This window comes from Watersipora subatra, chromosome 8 (genome assembly GCF_963576615.1).
Source record: "Watersipora subatra chromosome 8, tzWatSuba1.1, whole genome shotgun sequence".
Lineage (NCBI taxonomy): Eukaryota > Metazoa > Bryozoa > Gymnolaemata > Cheilostomatida > Watersiporidae > Watersipora > Watersipora subatra.
The window spans coordinates 13,602,970-13,625,443 of NC_088715.1; the positions used below are offsets into that span (position 1 = coordinate 13,602,970).

Here is a 22,474-nt window from a genome sequence, read left to right on the forward strand (position 1 = left end):
AAGGTTGACTTGCAACAAACTTGGCATTACAGTTATTTGGTATCAAAATATTCACCATGTCGTACTCTGTTGTGTTGTAAGTGCCAAATATGTGGAAAGGTGATTACAAGCTCTTAAAAGCTATAAAAAAAAACGCTGTAGAATGGAATTAGTTTATTTCTCTGACATATAGTCATTAAATTTGGTTATTGTTTTGTCATGTAAATTGAAAGGCCATTAAAAGGCTCAGTATAAAACTTATCGTAGCACTAGTTTATGACAAACACTTCTGGTTTTACCGAAGACCCTGTATCAAATATAGATGGTCACTACTTTACAGTTTTGTTTTGACTTGGTCTAATGATTAGACTCTAATCTGATCATGTGAAACAATATTTGGCAAATAATACTTCACCGAAATAAGAGCTTACTAAATGAGACAAACAACAATTGATTCATATTCTGTTTTAGTATTGCACAAAAGATATATAAGAATATGAAAGCAACAAATAATATTATTCTTATCTGAATGTCTGATTAATTTTTTGCTTCACACATTTATCAATATAACAAACATTGGAAAGTAGAAAGGGATAGGCCTATGTTCCACACACTCTATGTCAAATGTGGAGTACAAGGAAGGGTAACTACAAAGGGAATCGCTAACCCAAAGAATTATGTGGGTCTCATTATCAGTCGCTTAGCCAATGATTGAACTCACAGTTGATCAGTCGTGAAATAAGTCAACTAGAAAAGAATAGGTGTTAAATGATGGGATGCATGACACTCAGACTATATCGATGTCTGATCTTCCGGCTGTCAGGGTTAGCCAAGGCAGTTATGATAAGTGGAGTGAACCAAAGGTTATGATAAGTGAACTGAAGGATTACACAGTACTACACATTATACAAGTACATGTTAGTTCAAAGTAAGGTCGATTCCTATGATACATATAAGTGTTTGAATTTACTGCAGTAGAGTAAGTGTTCCTATTGTATGAGCAAAAAATATGTGAGGGGCCATATCTTGGATGGATTTTTTAAATGAAAATATTTTGCTGAGATGAAAATTTTGCAGCCTTTAAAATTATATAATAATATGTTAGCTTTAAAGATAATGCAAAACTTAATTTGCATAACATGTGGATGAAATCTTTGCCTCGCTGTTACCTTTGCGAAAGTTTTTTTCTGCTAGATTGGCTTATGAGGGTTTAATAAGAGCTGTATTGACGAGTAATTTTGCATAACTTGACTCAATTCCTACGGGCCAAATATTGAGAGCTAGTCAAAAGATTTTATGCTCCACTCTACTAAGTGAAAATAGGTGAGTCCGCACTAAAAACTGTCAAACAGGCGTGAAAGTAACCTTAATAACCCTTTGCTAAAATCAGTGGGTTAATTAATGAATGCATACAAAAATTACGTTGTTTCGATTTTGCAGTTTTGTCACTTTAGAAAATCCATTTGCGTTGTACTTAAATCAACTAATTAAATGCGACCAATAAAATTATCTCTACAAACTTATACTAATAATGACTAGATAATGTTGACTATGCATGACTCTTTAAAAATGTAGTTGGTTTCAGCTGTACTCAAACATATTGTTTTCAAAAATACGACTTGCTTATTTTAACTACTAACTACTTTTCAGTTGAAAAAGCAACGTAGAACTTTGCTGATACAAAGGCTTCGATGAACTGAGTTCATGTCACGTCCTAATTACCATAGACTGGCAGAATCATAGTTGGTACTCAGATGTTTACACAAAATTTAGAGAAAAGAAATATGACAAATTTTAAATTATCTTTATTTGAGATGTTTGACAAATTTATACATGTAATAATTTATCTGTAGCTAGACCTGAAAATTTATTCTATGGATCATGAGCAAACAAAAAATAAAACATATGCCGATACAGTTGCGGAGAACTCGATTTGTATTGCAGTAGCCAATGTAAATAAGAGATATAGAAACCGGCTGCCTCTCTATATACATCATGTTAGGCAAGTCTGAACACATATTTTTGTCAGCATTTCAACAGCGACAAAGTTCCATTGATTTCAAAGCAATATTTTATTTCAACAGCTTATTGTCTGAAATCTCAGGTTGCATGATTATTAAAGAATAAAAAAAACATAATATTTGTATGTTTTAGTATTTATCTTGAGGTGTTGACTGATGTTCTAAAAAAAGAATCAAGGAGATTGACCAACCAGAAGCTGAGATATAGCCAACCAAACACAGGTCTACGAAAAAACATTAGTGTTTTGGTAATCATCATTGTATGACGTATGAAATCGACTTGTGTGCCATTGGTCAATTAAGCCAACTAATGCGCTTTTCTATAACAATCACGGCGTTTTAGTTGGTTTAATCCCTGGAAGTATAGAACAACCAAATTGGGCCTAACAATCATTGCTCTGAGAATTCCGAACCATTCCCTCTGACGTGTAGATTAGTTTTAGCATGAAATAATTACACGCGTCTATTATGTCGCAACATTTCGCTATCTTCCTAGTTCAGCTCAGTTTTGTTGTTCTCCCACTTAGCTTTCCTATTCAGACTCATCATTAGCGCTGTTCAGATTTTTTTTATCTATAGCTAATAATTGGAATCAATTAAATCAATCATCAATCTCGGTTATCATTTATAATTTTCGACAAATTATATTAGTTGCATCATTTATTCTATACGCAGTTATATTATTATTTTGTATAACATGCATTATGATTATTATATTAATCATAAAAATAATCATAGATAAGATAATAGATAAATAGAAAAATCAAATCAAAAATTATCGTTTTCTTTTCTTACAGTAAGAGCAGCACAGTCAAACTATTTTTTTTAATTATGGCAGTAGTGAACTTACAGTCTATTAATAGTGATGGTAATCATGAATATCAACTGAATGCTGCAGTAGGTACACTGTAAAAAAATGATGAATGAACAAAAATTCACATTCCCATTTCTTATTCTAAACAAACTGCAAATCGCGGATGTTGCATATAGACTATACACGCGCCGTTTGTAGAACAGAGGATCTTCGGAGCATATCCGTGGAGATCGAGTTAAAATTTGAAGTACAATAGTCAACATCTGCTCTTCTGTTTTGAAAAATCATGGCGATGGGTTATGGGCAAATGCCTTTACCACACAATGTTTGCTTGACTTTCTTGAGAAACCAGAGCTAGTCTGTACATTCTTTACTATCGCGAGAAGCGTTTCACATCTCGTAGCCTAAAACCATCATTATGTGTAACGTTGGTAAGGTTGCGCAACTCCGGCACATGACCAACAAGTCGATTTCATACGTCACAATTTTCGGGATTTTCGAAGGATTTTCCTCTGATTCGCTATTAGGTAGACCTGTGTTTGGCTGGCTATATCTCAGCTTCTAGTGGGTCAATCTCCTTGATTCTTTTTATAGAACATCAGTCAATACCTCAAGATAACTAATAAAGCATAATAATATTATGTTTTTTTATTCTTTAACAACTTGTGATGTCCCATTATCTTTATCTCGCAAAACAGTACTAAATATAGTCATTTAACGCATTTCACTAGCAAAAGTTATCACTGTTGGTAATCTCTGGTCGTATGAAAAATAATTAAATCGCTAAAAAAATTATTAATTGCTACTAAATAACTTAATAAAGCCTGTATCTAATGCTTTTCTGTTTAATAGCTAAATAAAAACCAATAAATACATGTAATCAACCAATCAAAAATTGTATAAAAATAAAAATAGGACCTATCAAATAAAACCATCATCATATCATGTCATACACATGTCATGACATTTTTTATGTCAATCATTTTATAAAAATTAACTTGGGCTCTTCTTAAACTTCACAAATGCTAATTTTAATTAAAAATCTGTTAAGCACGCGTATTTTATTTACAACCCCAATAAGTTCCTGCGGTAAGGATATATTGTCGCAGTTGAATGGGGACAGCATACTAATAGTAATCTAACCAGTTTATGCATCTTTAGCAATTTCAACACTTCATTCCGGCATATAATACGCAATTGAATAATCAATGTTATTGTAAATGAAACATCATGATCAGCGTTTTGAATTACGACTCTGTTTTGTCTAAGAAAACTCTGTACATATCTTAAAATTGATGGAAGTGTCTATTTTCATCACCGTAAAGAGTGATTAAATAAGGTTATTGTTGACGAGGCGTAACGGTAAAAAGTATTGTGGCAGATTTGCTACTATTCTTATTACATTTTGGTTAGTTTTTATCTTTTATCTCATTTATAATATTCTTAATTGACCTACCAGTTAGTTATCCTTGTATGGTCATCATTACCTTATATAGCCATTATTCCCTTATATGAACCATACGCTTGATTGAGCAACCTATATAAATGAGTGTATAGTCAGTCCACAGTGGGCCAGTTGTTAGTGATATAGCAATACAGTTATACACATGCACTCACTCTCTTTTCATTCATGCTTATGCTAGTTATTAAATAATTAATTCTTGATAGACAACCAGTACAAGTATAATCAGTCATCTAGTTGACTATGGGAGTCAGCAACCATGTGATCTGACTGGGTCGACCTAGTCACCTGAAAGAAGGTTCAACCTAAGTTACTCAGACTGTGGAACCTGAAGGTCGACATAGTGTTCTATAATTATAGACACTTATAGTGCACAGCAAGATTAATGTAAGCCTACCAGCAAGGTCGCCATTAGGTACTGGTAGACCAAATTGGTACAGTATTGTTGTTAACCATAAATGTATGCTTATTTGCCTATTATTATGCTTATATGCTTAAAACCTTAAATATCTGCTTACTGAATGTGTAATAGCTCTAATACCCTAACAGCTTTGTTACGAACTGGATTGTTGCGTTGCCAGGCAATCAAACAGAACTTTAACCTCAGCGCATTATTATATAACTAGTTGAGTTAAGCAGACGCTCCCGTACTCTGCCAGATAAGCTTGTGATTAAAGATTTTGTTCAAGCAAGCACACTGGAAAATGTACAGGTAGGCGTGGTGCGCCCTGCAAATGTAGTTTATTAAAATGAGGAGCCACGCTTGACTGGGCTAATTATTATGCTGGGCTGTTTGTACCCCCTACAGACCAGGCATAATAACGGCTTTACTGCATCGTAAATAAAGTCATGCCTTTAAACCTTTTATTCCACATAGCCTTCAAACTTACCAATTATGGCAGTAAATGCTGATACATCTTTCAGCTTGTTAGCTGTAGCATAATACAGACTGTCTACTAGACATGACATCCAGTACTGTCAGATATCAGACCCGCAAAAAATATGCACTCGAAGAGATGTTTTGCCCAAAAAATCCGTAAAATACTTGTCCCTATGATGGCAACAATTCGTGCAGGAAGGAGGTTTAATTATTTATCCATCCTACATACAACACACCAGACAGCACAAAAGGTATCAGATGCTGACTTGACGGCAAAACTACAAATCGCGGAATCTCACCATAATATATAATATTTATTTGTATAATCATTCAGATTCAACTCAGCAGAATATTGAATAAGCGTCGAAAGAAGAGACACACAAATGGAACAGCCATCCAATCCTGCAAAGATATTATATAGAGTAGAAAGGGCCTCCCTGCGTATATCCACGAGCTACAAGGAAAGGTTGAGTCTGTCACATAGACAAGAATTGCATCGCTTGAGCTTACTTTTTAACTTTTGTATTTTATGCCTTCTACTTCATGCTACTTTTAATTTATGCCAACTTTATTTTATTGTACACTAGCAATGTCAAAGAGCTCCTCAGAAACTATCAAACTCATGAATGAACAGTCATTTAAGTTATGTTTCCACAGGATTTCATTTATTCCAAAGAGCTGTCTTCTAGCGGTAAACGGAGCCTCTGCAAAATAAGCTTGAATGATTTTTTAAAGCTAAAATAATTTCTTTTAAATACGACATTCAGAGAAACAAAAATAATGGAGCAAAATATATACCAGACATTTTTTAGATCTCCAAATTTAAAAAAGAGGCAGAGACACTTTTATAAGTTCTACACTCAGTAAATTGACTAAGTTTTGTAAGCATTTTGAGCTCACTGACCAAAAGTCTGTTAAAACAGCTGTTCTTAAATCTTATTGGATTTTTGCTGCTGCTGTTTTACTGAGTATCATATAACTTCCAAGCGACATTCAATAAATTATCAAAAGTAAGAAAAGTTTAATATTTTATTAGTATCCAAGTATCCAGATGTGGAGAGTTTCCAACCATCTGAAAAGCAACAGGAACATAAAAATCACAACATGGTATGTAGAAACAGAATGAGTCTGGCATCTACAGATCAATGGTATTTTGGACATACCCAGAAGGACTTACAATAGCAGAGTGGTGGCTACTACCAACCTGCGTATACAACATACTGAGAGCTACTTATCCTAGCATTAAATATTGGGAGAAATACCCAGATACGATACATACTGAATTTGAGTTTACTGCACTAGAGTTGTGGTTTCTATTATATGAGCTGAAACTATGTGAGTATCTGTGACGGATGTTTTTAATTGAAACCTTATCATAACATATTGAATATATCTTAGCCTCGTTGCTACCTGTATCAAAGTCTTTCTGATAGATTGGTTTATGAAACACATAATGAGCTCTATTGACAGGTGATTTTGCATAGCTCGACTCAAATCCAACAAACCAAATATTGAAAGCCACTCAAAAAAGTCTATACTCTTCACTAGTAAAGGAAAATAGGTTAGTCTACACTACAAACTGCCAACCAGGTGTAGAAGTGACTACTACTACTAACCTGCATATACATTATAGTGAAAGCTACTTTTCCTAGGATTAAAGATGGGGAGAAATATTCAGATACGATACATACAGAGTTTGAGTTTACTGTAGAAAAGTAATTGTTCCTATTATATGAGCTGAAATTATGTGAGTGGCTGTGATGGATGTTTTTAATGAAAACCTTCGCTGAGATGGATATATCTTGGCTTGTATAATTTATATAATAAACAATGATGTTAAAGGTAATGCAAAACATAGTTTTGAAAATTATCATGCAAAAAATACAGACAGAGTTTGAGTTTACTGCAGTAGAGTAATTTTTCCTATTATATAAGCTGAAGTTATGTGAGTGGCCATATCTTGGATGGATTGTTTTAATGAAGACTTTATGGCGTGATAAAAAATTGTTGGTTTGTAACAATTGTATAATAAAATAATATTGTTGAAGATAATGCAAAATATGACTTGCAAAACATATGGAATACATCATAGCCCTGTTGCCACCTGTGCTGAAGTATTGCCTGATAGACTGATTTATGAAGTGTAATCAGAGCTGTTAGAGATAGAGATAGTTCTGCTTAGCTCAATTCAGTTCTAATGGATCAAATATAAACAACTACTTGAAGGATTTTATGCTTCACACTACTAAGTGAAAACAGTAGAGTCCACTCCACAAACCACCAACCAGAAGCGGGAAGGCTTTTGTTAACTCTTTTTTCCAGACAACTTTATTTTCAGAGTTGAATCGGCGATAAAGAAGTTTATAGCAATAGCTGATGTAAATACGAGCAAGAGACAGGCAGCCATTATTTTGTACATTATTTCTAAGCAAGTCTAGGCACTTTTTTGTCTGACAATTTTAACCAGCATTTAGTTTTGTTGATTTTAATCTTAAAACATATTAGCAGTAAGACTACCTCAAAAATCAAAAACCATTGCAAATGATAGAATAATACCAATGCTTTATGATAGAACTAATTAAAATTTGCTGCGAGCGGGTCTTCAAGACTTACGTAAATGTACCTGGGAGTTGTCTTACCACTATGCAGTGATTGACAGATTTTTTATTATTTGAAAGCAACGTACAAACGAGGTTTGTACATTCATTTTATTAATATTTCAGAATAAAATTATTGTGAAGTATTATGAATGGTTGCTTCAGTTATTATTTTAGGAATGTTATAATAGTGGTACACAAGATAATAATCTACTTTGAAACTGATAAAAACTTGCAATGAGGCAAGTTTAAGACTAACTAATATGTGATTTGGAGCAAATTACTTGAGCTGCAGTTGAGATAATTAGTTTAAACTTAGCCAGTGTTCTTTGACATACGCAACACTTCTAAGGTTTATGCATGTGGTACGCCCTGTCTTTTGAAGGGATACGATGAATGGACTTCAATCAGTCCTGCATCTACTCTTTACAACATTGTTGATCTTAGCAAAATCCTTTGAACCAAGTGGTTTTATATAAAAGTTATAGATAAACAGCTAGAGAAGAAAAAATGGTTGCTCCTGTTGGTAATTTAGGGATGTTATAATAGTGGTAGACAATATAATAATATACTTTGAAACTAATAAAAACTTGCAATGAGGCAAGTTTAAGACTAACTAATATGTAATTTTGAGCAAATTAGTTAAACTACAGTTCAGCTATTTAGTTGAACCTTAGCCAATGTTTTTTTAAAATACGTAAAATTTCTAAGAATTATCCATGCAGCACGCCCCCTCTATTAAAGGGATACTACGAATGGAAATTAATCCGCACTGTAGCTACCATTTACAACATTGCTGAATTTAGGAAATTCCTTTCAACCTAATAGTTTTATAGAGATAGAAAATACAGATAAATAGCTAGAAAAGAATAAACCGTGCTGAATTTCCCTAATCATTCGCATTAACTGCTTTATTTGAATTGAGACAAGCCAAAAAAGATGATCAAGTCATTTATTTAATAAGCCATTGAAGAAATTTGTAATCTGGTTGATTGACATGTCAGACAGGTGATTTAGGCTACTAGAAATCACAAGTAATACACTGACGACCTTGAGAGAATTTCAAAAATGAGCTGAACTTTCTATGCTGGTCACATACTAAATATATTAATAATATGGGAGGTCTTAGGAGTAGTAGAGTAGACTGTGTAAACCTGCAGGATAAGACAATTTCAGCATATAACAGTGGTCCTTTCCCATTTTTATTTAAATTTTACAAATAAAAATTTTGAATATTTTGTTGTTTTCTTTCTATTTTCAAGTCTATTTTATGTCTTTGAAATTTGTGAACTTCTATATGTCAGGCGTCTTAAAGCTGATTGGTTTATCAAAGGTCGCTGTAAAGGTCAGTGTCATTTATGTCTTCATTTGCTTACGGTTTGATCATTCCTTGGAAAACCATATTAAGTACTAGGGTAAATTTAATAAATATCTACAAACAACATTTATGGAAGCTACTTTTATATCACGTTCTACCTATTTATCATTTTAAACAATTATTCACATTTTTGGCTTGGAAAAAATTTAGAATCCAAAAAACACTTATTTTTATATTTACTTGAATGTAGGTGCATTGTTAACCAGAAGGTGTTTTTTTTAAAGTAGAGATTTTAATGTTCTTATTCAGATTTATGTAACATCACTGTTGATTTAATAAATTACACTTAACACACAACAAATAGCTAAAAGTAATTATGAAGCAGTTACACGTACGTAAAAGCCATAGGATCCCAGGCTATTGGTAGCAGTAAAAGTATGATGTAATATCCAGAAGCCATAATGCCGAAGTTGTTTCTATTGGCTCTCTATGATCTTACTTTATATTCAAAGCAAGTTAAATGACATAAAAAACAGGAAAACATTCATTTTTTGCTTGAGTGTGTTATTGTTAGCTAGCATGTTCTTGTTTTAAGGTGGAGCAGTAAGCTTACAAAGAACATGACATCCGGGTCGGTAATTGACATCACATTTCGGACATACATGTATGACCTGGACATCCGGGTAATATGTTATAATTTCGAATTATTGGCTTTGGTGTGCAAAACTAAAAACTGACCATGCAGTTGTGTTTTAATTCTACCAAGTTAAAAATATTTTTGGCGGTTTGTTTGTTTAACTTACTCTGAAAATATGTGAACAATTGCTTTTTTGCAAATTATATCTTCTTCCGATGTCAGATTTTATTCATGCAAATTTGGAATCGTTTAATGTTATTTGTTTTTAAACTTGAGGCGACTGAAAAACAGTTTTAACAATATAAATTTTTTTATTCCCATCCAGAAGCTTTCACAAAAATAAAATTCATGTAACTAACATGTGATATAACTTACCAACTGACAGCATAGTGTTACAATCAAAAAGAGGGCCTCAACGTTGCCAGGGAGTCAGCAACACAAGCTATACTGGACGCAGGTCTACTCCAACTGCTGAGGAGATGATGTACTTTAAGCTGGCTGTTACTGTCACTCTGAACTTACAGTGACACTCTTCATACCTTATGGCAGCTACCAGTCAAACAACATTTTGACCTTCATATGACCTTCACTCATAGTCAAGTAGTAGAGTAGAATGTACTTTGAGCCTCTTAATTGGTTCTACTTTTATGTAAAGAGGAAAAGGTAGAGTTAGATTGAACCCTTATCATAAGTAACTTTATTAGGTTTATCTTATACCAACAATTTACTTATTTTTATGTAATGCTCCCAGAGAGTAGATAATTCCCAAGTAGAACTAACATAAAAACCAAACTTTCTGGCTTATTTTATTAGCTGGGTGTAAATAGTTTTGTCAAAGTTATAATAATTTTGTAGTGTTTACAGTATTTAGAAAGAAGGTTATGAAATATTTCTTTAGTAACATTATATAATTTTTGTACTCGTCTTTTCTATATTTGAGGTTTTGTAGGAGAATACAACTCTAGTTTATTATCTGCTTACAGAAGATGTTCAGGATAGATAAAATGTACATTAGGCAAATAGCACAAATAGGCGCACTGCTTTAGGACACGACACAAAATGATGGCTCATGCTCGTAAGGGTAGCTCTCATTAGTAAGCTTACTCAAATTATCTATTGGCAATGTGATAGGCTAATAGGAAGCGACAGGCAACTCTCATTACCTCTCATTGTTTAAAAGGTGATTTTTAAAACCCGGACAACATTGAGTAGTACAGCTAGTGAGATTACAAATTTAAGTAAAACAAAACAACTTATACTGTAGCATTTTATTATAATATATTAATTAATATCATACCATAGTGCATTATAATGTATTATACCATATGGTACTCTAGTATATAGTAATACTTTATTATAAAATGGTACATCAAAGTTATATATTGTATTTTATGTAACATCAGAGACAAGTGTCAAAGTTTAAATGGTAAATATTGAATATGTTAAATAAGTTTGTCATGCAAAAACTTTTTAATTACCGGTTAGTCATAGTATATAATATTATACAAGTATCCTGACAGTCCAGTGCCTTGAAAGATATTGATAAAAACTTGTACTATTATTTCTAAACTACATATGGTGGTTGATTCGTGCAGATGGTACGTCAGGAGCTTGAATTCCCCAGAATGCAACATTTTTTCTACAAAATATGGTTCAGACAGAAACGGATTCTATTAAATTAAATATGGGCATGTACCAAAGATTTCTGTAGCTTTCATCAGAAATATCAGTATTTTTCATAATTTGTAATTGTTTTTTTATGTTTGATGTGATCTGTTTGTTAGTATGCTTTAAAACAAAAGGTAATTATTACAACGCTTATTAATTTTTAGGTTCATATTTTGCTATACTAATATTTCAGTAATTTCATGTGCTGTAAGAGATTATCAGGAAAGCTAAAAACAACAGATAATAACAATGTACACAACTATATGGCAAACATTAATGAAGATAACTGAAGTATATATTATAACGTCAGGTTGAACCCCAAGAATATCAAATCCTAACAAAAAATTGTAACAAAACACTGCAATTGTTCTTAAATACAAACAATCTTGTTTCACAGTTGTTCAAGATAAAACCATAAAAACAAATGATTTTAAAAACTTCTAAAAACCTGCAATAGCATCATTTTCATTGAGCCCACGTTAATCAGCATATTAAAACTCAGACCAATCTGCCAAATTACAATGTATAATTAGTATCATATAATTGATCATCTGCACCCCAATAATTTATTACATGTCAACAAAGAATCGTAGGAATTATTTTGTGATATCGTCTTAGTAGAATTTTCATTACAATTAAAAAAGCAAATTATTTGGAAACCATTTAAATGTATGTAAAATTTTAGTCTAACGTCAGGTGCAAGAACTAATTTGATTGGTTAACACTGCTACTTAGAAGCAGCTTTTGTAAACAGAGCCATATGGATGCCTTATTACTGGCTGCTAAAACCGGGCTTCCATAAATGCTGCAAACCTCAATGAAGGCACTGCAGGCCAATCAGCAATGAAATGTTAATCTACGCGCCAAGAACCACGGGTAGTTGGTGGCGGTCAACGCAAGATTTCATCAGTGTTAAACTTTTTCGAAGAGCCACAGGCAAAACCTTCCTCAAATGCACTGTACAGGTAAAGGTCAGAATTTTTAAAACGGCATGGCAAGCAAAAATTTTTCTGCAGTTATTTGTGATATTGTCAAAAGATTTCGACCCGCCCATTAAAAATGCAATGAATTTTAACCGTTAAACTTTGTTTTATTGCTGCAGAAAACATTTAGTACGAGAAAATGTAGGAATTTATTAAATATGTTGTTTAATTTTTGGCAGGTTTGTTTATTTTTTATTGCAAGCTTGTTGTTGTAAAAAAATTAACTGTTGTTTTTGATAAACTCTCTGTGTGAAGAATGTTTTTAAAATATATGACTAGGTCATATCATGTTTTCCTTTTTAATTTGTATTATCTGGGTCATGTATGTAGCTATGTCTCTGTTTTCTTTTTATAAAAAAAGCTTATTCTCAAAAATAATTTTTAGAAGATTTTTGTAATATTTGAATAAAAAAATCAGGAATTTTGGTTCTTAATGACAAATGCTTATTATGATTTCCTGAGTTTTCAAAGTGAATTTATGCGTGAATACATCTTTCATTTATCTATGCAACGTAAATAATGAGGTTTTAGCTAAAACCTGGTCACACATATATTATTTATTTCTTATTTTGTTAAGATATAAAATATGTGTATTTTTTAGAATTAATGTGATTTCAGTGTGCAAAGGTTGAAGAAAAACCAAAGCTGGCTACAATAGAAGGAGACAAATACTTAGGGGAAGCACAGAAGGCAACTCCCAATGGTGCTGCATCAAAATCAATCTCAATAATTGATTTTGTTGACCTAGATAGTTTTTAAATACAACATTTGAGTGTTGAGTTAATTTTGAGTGTATGTAATGAAGGTATTTACAGCTAGTTTTTTTCAATATGATAAGTTAGTAACAATTTCTGTTGACAGAAACGCCCTACCTATGGTGACCACTATAAGTGCGTTGTATCACATTCTGCAATTGGCTAACCTTCCTTGACTTAAAGACTACTTGTCAAGCACAGATTTATGTTCTACAAAAACATGTTCTCTTTGCATAAGCAATGAAAAACTTGTCTCGAAAACTTTTTTGTACTATAGTTTTCTCAGCAATCTGGCTAATAATTGATTTGAAAGCAAATAAAGCATTATTTTATTGTTACTGATGATTTTAATTAGAAGTATAGATATTAAAAATATAGTTATTAGAAGTAAACCAACATTTTTGCTAACTAGTAGCTAAATTAAATATTTCAGAGCATCAAAAAATTCATCAGAAGTGTCAAGGTAACTGCTTATGGAGATAATATTTATATACCCTTTTTACTAACCGATTAGGTAACTGCTTATGGAGATAATATTTATATACCCTTTTTACTAACCGATTATTAGCGACCGCTTCTATCGGTGTATATTATTGGTACACGCACCTCCTCTATTTCTATTGGTTAACAGCGCATTAGAAAAAAAGAACATAATACAATATGAACCTACATGTACAAAAGATTTTTAGTCGACTTCATCAAAATACATTTATTTTTTGATTTTATAAAACTTATAGTGATTTTACAAAATATCAGTATTTTTCAATCTTTCAATTTTTGTGTTGCTGTTAATGTTTAAGGTCACCTGATCGCATAGAAGTTTAAAGATTACAATTTACGAAATACTATTGTGGTTAAAAAATAGACCTATTAACTATACTAGACTGGTCAATCTAATGCATCACAGCTCACTATTGTGTCCTACTTAAATAGATGTGCTAGTGCTAAGATTAGTGTGCTAAGATTAGAAGGTTTAGAAGATTAGAGTGTGCTAAGAAATAGTGTGCTAAGATTGATTCGATAGATGGTTGCCTGCAAGAGCTAGTAGAAAATAAAGCCAAAAACAGAAATACAAAAACCATAATGGTCTACAATCCAAAATTCAAAGAGCTTGCTATTACCACGCACTACTTTTCTCCAAAAACATACGCCTATCTCAGATAGTTTTTCAAACTTCCCAATGCATGAACTCTAAGAGTTGTGTAGAGTTTAATATGGGCCTTTCAATAAATGTCATTGAAATCATCAGTAAAAAGACATGTGCAATCAATATATACAGGTCATGATAGATAGTATGGCCATCTGAAAGCAGCTTAGTCTGGATAAGTCAACCAACTCTGTACAGAACCATGTTACCATTGGGGACCAAACTTAGTTAGTTAGCGAATCACTGGTATTTCTTCTCGTTTCAGTGAGGGGTGGTGTACAAAATCCATTTGGCCATTTCTATGTAAACCGAATTGACAGTGATTTACAGTCTCAACTGATACAGCAGTGCCTACGCCTGACTTCCGAACATGTAATCAGGATTATAAACATAACTTGTGATGGCGCACAAGCAAACATCACCATTCCGAAAAAACTAGGTGGTGAATTCCAATAAAAACCATACTTTCCACACCCAATTATGGACTACAAAGTGTATGTTTTATTGGACCCGGTACACATGCTAAATTTAGCGGGGAATTCGCTAAGCACTTTGCAGAGATTTAAACCACCAGAAGGTGATGTAGATTAATGGTAATATACCTTTAAGGTATATCATTAATATATCATATATCATACCTTTTCTATAGCACCAGAATGTGATGTATATCTACATTAAAAACCTTCATAAACTCCAGAAAGATATCGGGCTAAGACTTGCTAACAAGCTGACAAAACACCTCATGAACTGGAAAAATAAGACCATGAAAGACAAGCTCGCCCCTGAGATGCTAGTTAGAACTATCACCTCCAGATATGTAAGAATTAGAATTTGCCATGAAGCTACAAAGGTAGCAGCTAACAAGGGTAATCTCAGATCACGGCTAAAACGACTGGTCGTCTTTAGTAAGGTGTAGCAAGTCACAAAATGTTTAGAAAGGTATACCAATTGTCGACTGTTTGCTACGATTTTTCTGATGTTGTTTGCATAACACCTAAGACACAAAATTAATGTACATAGAAGACTGGGATCTTACATTACTAGTACCCAAGACAATAATCTGCTTTCAAATCAATTAAAACTTGCAATAAGGCGAATTTAAGACTAACTAATATGTGATTCAGAGCAAATTACTTGAACTACAGTTGAGCTAATTAGTTTAAACTTAGCCGGTGTTTTTTGACATACATAACAATTCTAAGGTTTATGCATATGGTACTCCCCGTCTTTTGAAGGGATACTATGAACTGAATTCAATCAGCATTGCAGCTACTCTTTACAACATTGTTGATTTTAGTAAATTAATCTGAGCCAAGAGGTTTTATATAAATTGAAAATATAAAAAAATCAGCTCGCAGAGAATGAAACGCGGTGAATTTTTAATCATCTGTCTTACCTGTTTTATTTTCAACTTTAATCATTTGCCTTAAATGCGTTATTTGAATTGAGAAAAACCAAAGGAGATGATGAAGTTATTTGTTTAATAAGCCAAGAAGAAATGAGTAGGCTCGTTGATTGACATGTCAGGCAGGTGCTTTTGAGTGCTAGAAATAACAGGTAATACACTGACAACCTTGACAGAATATCAAGAATGAGTTAAACCTTCTATGCAAGCCATAATACTAAATCTAATAATAATATGTGGGAATTAAGGAATAGTAGATTAAATCATGCAAACTTGCAGGATAAGACAATCTATGCATATCACAGTTGTTCTTCTGCATACATACCTTATTTTTTATAATTTAACTAAAAGAAACTGATATAGTTTTTTATTACATTTATATGTCTTTGTGTTCTTTTGAATTAAATTGGCTTAGAGTAGATCAGGTTGTCAAAGGTCACAATAAAATACATTAGAATTTTTATATTTATAATTTTTTTTTTGATTCAATAAACAAACAGTCTTTGATTGTTCTTTGAAAAACCATTTTAAGTACTTTGCTAAACTTTAAGAGACCAACTAATAACATTTATGTTAGCCACTTTTATATAAAGTTTTACCTTTTTATTGTTTTAAACCATTATTCTATTTGTTTCACAAATTAAAAATGTACAATCAGTAAAACACATATTTTCATATTTATTTGATAGTAAGTGTATTGTTTATCAGCAGGTGTTCTTTTTAAGATAGGTCTGTAGACGTTCTTTTTACAATTTTAATAACATCACCAATGGGTTAATAGCCTATACTTAACACCAAATAAGTAGCCACAATACTTATAGAGTTGTAACCTCTAGGTAAAACCTATATGATCTTAGGCTATTGATAGTAGTTGAGGCATGATGTAATATTCGGAACACATAAGAATGCAGTGGTATCTGATTTTCCTTCATGGTCTCAATTTAGCATCAAAGAAAGTTGAATAACATAAAGTGGCAAAACACTCATTTGTTGAAAAGTTGTCAGAAGTTGATAACACACAATGAATAACAACTTGCACTATTATTCATAGACTACATATATTGGCTGATTAGTAGAGATGATAGATGTTAGATGATATTTTATGCTTCTCTAACCTGTCAATATTAATGTTGTTGTTCAGAACTGAATTCATTAGGAATTTCATGATGGTGGGATTAATCATAAAAACTCTTACTGACATAGTTACCCTGACATTCTAGTAACACTGCGATGCAGTCCTTAATAAGAGTACAAGAATCCATATATTCATGTGTATGTGTATATGTATATAGAAGGTTAAAGATAGAAGAAACGCTTTCTAGTTTTAGGTGCTGCTGCAAGACTTGAGCGAGAGATCGATCCTGCTGATTTCACTTCAGTAGATATGGATATACCTACAGAGACATGTTAAGAATCAAAATAATATATCTAAAACTTCAGGATAGCTGATAGTTATAGTAGACTTAGGGTGGGGTTGTATATCAGATGAAATCTATACAGACTCAGGGAACTTAGTCTGAAGCATAAGCTATAGACAACAAATATGATTCTCAGTTGCATGACATTTGGAAAAATAAAATAACATGTTTGCTTTGTTCATTTAAGCCTTTGGATTAGAACTTAAATTCCAATTTGGAAATACCAAATAAAGCATCAGTTTATTTAAAGCTTTGTATATGCATTTGAATTTGATTGTAAAAGTTTGTACTGCATGTGAGTGATTGTCTTCTTGAACCTGAGTGTGTTCATGTGTGCATATGAGTGTGTGTGCATGTGTGTGCGTACTCATGCATGTGATTGTGCGTGTGATTGGGCATATGTGTGCACATGTTTGTGTATGTATACATATGTGCGGGCAAATGTGTATGAACTTATTATGTTAGAATGAGATAATGCCTCATATTATATGTAAAGATATAAAAGTAACAAAAATAACTGCCAGATAGTTTGGAACTAGAGACAAGGCACCTCAGTCACATTTAAGCATACTAAAACATCCTCCGTTCAAACCATCTCCCATGTAACGACATTCAAACTGTAATTCTCCGACAACTATTTTTAGTTTGACTTTAACCCGAAAAATATTTAAATTTTTTCCTATTTGACTATCAAAGAAAATGTAAAGACCACCAATAAACGACAGCGTCAGTTACTGAATTGACCAACAATTGACCATAGACTTTTTGCTAGTCAAGTTAACTTGATATTCTAACTTACATCAAGCAAGTTGTGTACACTCAGAGTTCTTACAGATATTGTCTTCTCTTTGTTTGCTTTTGTGTTAGCCAGGCAATTCTCTGTAACCGGCGTGGTTGTCAGGGTGATAGGGCAGCTTTTATTACTTGGAATTGTCTGCTCTCTCAAAATATTCATGCTGAGTTAAGTAAAGCAAAACTTAGGCCTATGCTGATTGAATATGTTAATATACAATTATGAGATAGCCTAAGTTCTGAGTGAAGAAGCTATTTTGTGGCGGTCTAACTAAAATGCTGTGGTTACATTATAGGAAAAAAACTTTTTTTCAAAGTTAGTCCTCAATTTCCTGTTCGCGTTCATTTCCATGCTCATGCCCAATACCGATGTCAACTTCTGTCCATAATAATTGTCATATATTAAAATTACACATCAAATATTATTTAGTAACATGCAACAAAACATAGATAAAAAGGGGTGTTAATCACCATACAGGAATCTTATTAAAGTCATCCTTATAATAGAATATGTATATCAACCTCATTGTTAATGTATAGTTTTATGATCACAAAAGTATATAATTTCATGTAAAAATTTTTTATATATAATTTGATGATCACGAAAGTACATTAACTTTATGTAGAAATGTATATTTAAGGTTGGAACACATATATTATACTTTAGAAAGAAATATCGTGATATAAAACCAAACAAGTAGTATGTTCTGCCCACCTGAACATTACATCTAAACAATCAGTTTCAAAAAAATCATACATTCAGCCATTTAGCTAAGAAAGTTGATAGAAGATAAAATATGATGATAATAATAATGATACTGTTAGTATAACTTTACTGTAGAGTAGTCAGTCTTGATGAAACCTGATCATTAATATTGTTATATGATGATTAATAAGAATGTGGTCCTTATTTCTCACTCAGTTTATAGAAGAGCAGCTTGCGAGTCCTATACTGAGGTACAACCAAGGTGTTATCAGTGACACTCAAGCTATAGATAGAGATGTAGAAACCACTAGTATCATCAGCTCTCATCTCTGTTACTTTCTCACCTGTAATAAAAGTATATGAATATCTTGATTATTATTACTGTACAATCATCACGTCTACACTTGTTATATGCTTGTATACTTGCATGGATAATTACTCCACAGAGAACAGGACCGTGCTTTTATTAAAAAGATAATGCAATTCTAATCAATAATTATAATGTTATAATGTTATAAGTCATAGCAAACAAATTTGTTTCCACTTTGCTAAAACGAGAACATCGCATGTCTTGACATGAGATGTTCTCACATGAATTGAAAGCCAATAAAAAGCTCAATATAAAACTTATCATAGCACTAGTTTATGACAAACACTTCGGGTTTTACCGAAGACCCCATATCAAATATAGATGCTCGCTACTTTACAGCTTTGTTTCGCCATGGTCTAATCGGCAAGTCATAATCTGATCATGTGACTCAATACTTCGCAAATAATTTCTACAACACATTTTGATTATCACAAGTGACCAACAGGCTCGTCATGATTGTCAGACATTAAAATGTACTACTTCAAGCTAAGCTAAATAAATAAAAGGAATTTTTATGGTAAGTTTTAAGATATCCCTGCTAAAAATGACAGCATTACAATGTTGAAAACAGACGCGTAAGAACAATAGACATGGCTCTATTGAATGCGTGAAGTATATTTGTGAAAATATTTCGACGAATAAGGTTACATGAAAGTGTAAACAGAAACCATCTACCACAGCTACGTCATATTTGAGCCGTTTTTGAAAGAGAATCCAAACTACGGCGGTCTCGTGTGGCTGCGATTAACTGTTCGTTTTTGAGCTTTTAAGAGCTTGTAATCACATTTCCACATATTTTGCACCTACAACACAACAGAGCAAGACATAGTGAATCTTTTCATATCAAATAACTGTAATGTGAACTTTGTTGCAAGTCAACCTTTAAGGAACAAGCTGTTACCTGGACTCTAGCCTGCTTGCTCTATAAAATATTTGATTAGTTTCATTTGGACGTTTGCCAAATTTACTAGAAGAAAGTTGTCAAATTGTTTTTGTTTACTTGTACAAACCTATGTGTAGCATAAGATTAATTTACAGATAGGAAATTATACATGAAATATCTAACATATGGGATTGCCTGTGAACTAGTTATAAACAATCAACTACTTTCCATGTCTTTTACGTTGGAGAAGAAGAACCAAAGGAACTATCTCCATGATATTTTACTCAAGTTGTGTAAGTTTATAATATAATATAATTTAATTTTAAATATCATAAATGAAGTGATGATGTATTTAAAATTAGTTGTAATTGAATTGCTAAAAATTTTCTAAATTTTTAATCAATTTTCGCGAAAAAAGCTGTAAATTACTCTCTTTACTAAATTATGAAATACTTCATAAGAACTGATCCTGACAGAACAACTTAATAACCACTTTGTATTATTGAAGCCAACATGAAACTCTCAATAAATGTTACTAACCAGCACCTCATACATACAACTTACCTGTAGCATAGCTGAGTGTGTAGATGATACTGCTGTTCTCTGCAGCTACCAGTATGTAGTCTCCATAGCACACCAGACCTTGTGGATGATTAGGATGGGTGAAAGTCCACATGACATTCCTAGTGGTGATGTTAAATCTGAAGACTTTATTTGTCTCAAAGTCAGCTATGATGACATCATCCCCATGTCCAGCGCAAATTGATACCTGATGATTACTCAAAAGGGGACAGCTGATGTTACGCAGAGTCTTACCAGTGAGAGAATAAATAGTTAGTCTCTTGTTAGGAGGATCAGCAACCACCACATTACCTGCTGCTACAGTCAGCATGCTACAGTAGCTGCGATGATAAGGATGCTGCCAAGTTTTGATAACTTGCCCTGACAGGTCATAGACACATACTGTGCGAGGCTCACTATAATACAATATGTATAGTCTGTTCTCATGGAGGCTGATAGACTCAACACGACCAGGAGTAGAGATGAATGAGTTATGCAGCTTGTAGTTGCTATCAATTCTACTGACTGTACCATCATTCAATCCTACATATGTAACTCCTTCATGCTGACATACTGATACAGGCTCTGATGGTAGTTCTATGGATTTGAGTAGAGTTATAGACTTTGGAGGACGGGATAAAGGAATTTGTGGTTGTTGAGGAACTACAGAGTGCTGGTTACTGTTAACTACTATGTCTCCAGCTGAAACAATCTTCAATTCAATCTCACGCTTTTCACCTGAAAAATTAATAATATAATAACATAATGACATGATTACGAGGTGTAACAATATATTTATATGCAGGCAGCGCAGCACAACATCCTAGAAAAGAGTCAAGAAATATTACTTACTCATTTAATTTAAATAATTTGGACTTGATTACTCGTTGGCTCAAATCATCTACGAGAGACATCAGAAAGTTTAACATATTAATTTGTGTAATATGAAAACAGTAAGAAATAAAAATACAGTCTTTTATCAACTGACTAAAATTTAGCTGTGCGAAATGTTTTGAAGTGATAAATATGAGAGTTATTTAAATAAAGATACTGTAACAGTGCTTCTATGATATTTTAGCCTGAGAGCAGATCATGCATGTAGAGACACGCTAAAATTTACTAGCTCAGCGTACCAATATTTTAACAGTGTGTCTATTATGTCTATTTTAGCCTGAGATTATAGCTTGCATGTACATGAGACTGTACAATTTTAACCAGCTCTGCGCGCAAAGATACTGTAACAGTTTATATTTAGGTAATATCATAGCCTGAGAGTAGAGTGTGCATATCCCTGAATTTTCATTGTGTTTATCATTTCTATTAACTTCCAGACAAATATGGCATAAATTGTAAAGATTTGTTGATTATTGAAAGATGGGAGAAAAAATATCATCCTTTTTATCGTAATTTCTATTTAATTAATTAGCATGCAAATAGGCTACTTACTGATTTTCTTCTAGTAGTCATAGTTGACTCATCCCTTGTCCTATTTTTAACGCCAGCACAATTTACTGCATAATTTGACTTGTAACGTTGAGCTTGTATAGCTAACATGTCTTTCAACACAGCGCACCTTCAGAGTAATTACTAAAGATCACTTCTTCACTTGTAAACATAATAATTTAACTACAAACTTATCTTTAGAGGTTGACTTGCAACAAAATTCACATTACCGTTATTGGATATGAAAATAGTCACCATGTCTTACTCTGTTGTGTTGTAGGTGCCAATTAAGTTGAAAGGCGATTACAAGCTTTTAAAAGCTCAAAAACGAACAGAAAATCGCAGCCACCGCCGTAGTTTGGACTCCCTTTCCAAAACGGCTCACATGTGATGTAGTTGTGAGAGATGGTTTCTGTTTACACTTTCTTGCAACCTTATTCGTCAAAAAATTTCACAAATATACTTTACGCATTCAATCAAACTATGTCTATTGTTCTTATTATTCTATTTATATCTATTTATATATCTATTTATATTTATTATTGTTCTATTATTACGCGTATGTTTTATCTTCATTGTAATGCTGTCACTTTTAGCACTGATATCTTATAACTTACCGTAAAAATTGTTAAACT

General features: G+C 32.7%; 1 protein-coding gene across 1 annotated transcript in view; it reads right to left on the minus strand.

Moving 5' to 3' along the window:
• Window positions 1–18,783: 18,783 nt before the first annotated feature.
• LOC137402306 (uncharacterized) overlaps window positions 18,784–22,474 on the minus strand; it is a 63,230-nt gene continuing 59,539 nt past the window's right edge. The window contains exons 7-8 of the mRNA XM_068088804.1: window positions 20,400–21,134; window positions 18,784–18,926 (exon numbers count right to left, since the gene is read on the minus strand). Coding sequence (XP_067944905.1) covers window positions 18,784–18,926; window positions 20,400–21,134 — 878 coding nt within the window. The remainder of the gene's footprint in view (window positions 18,927–20,399; window positions 21,135–22,474) is intronic.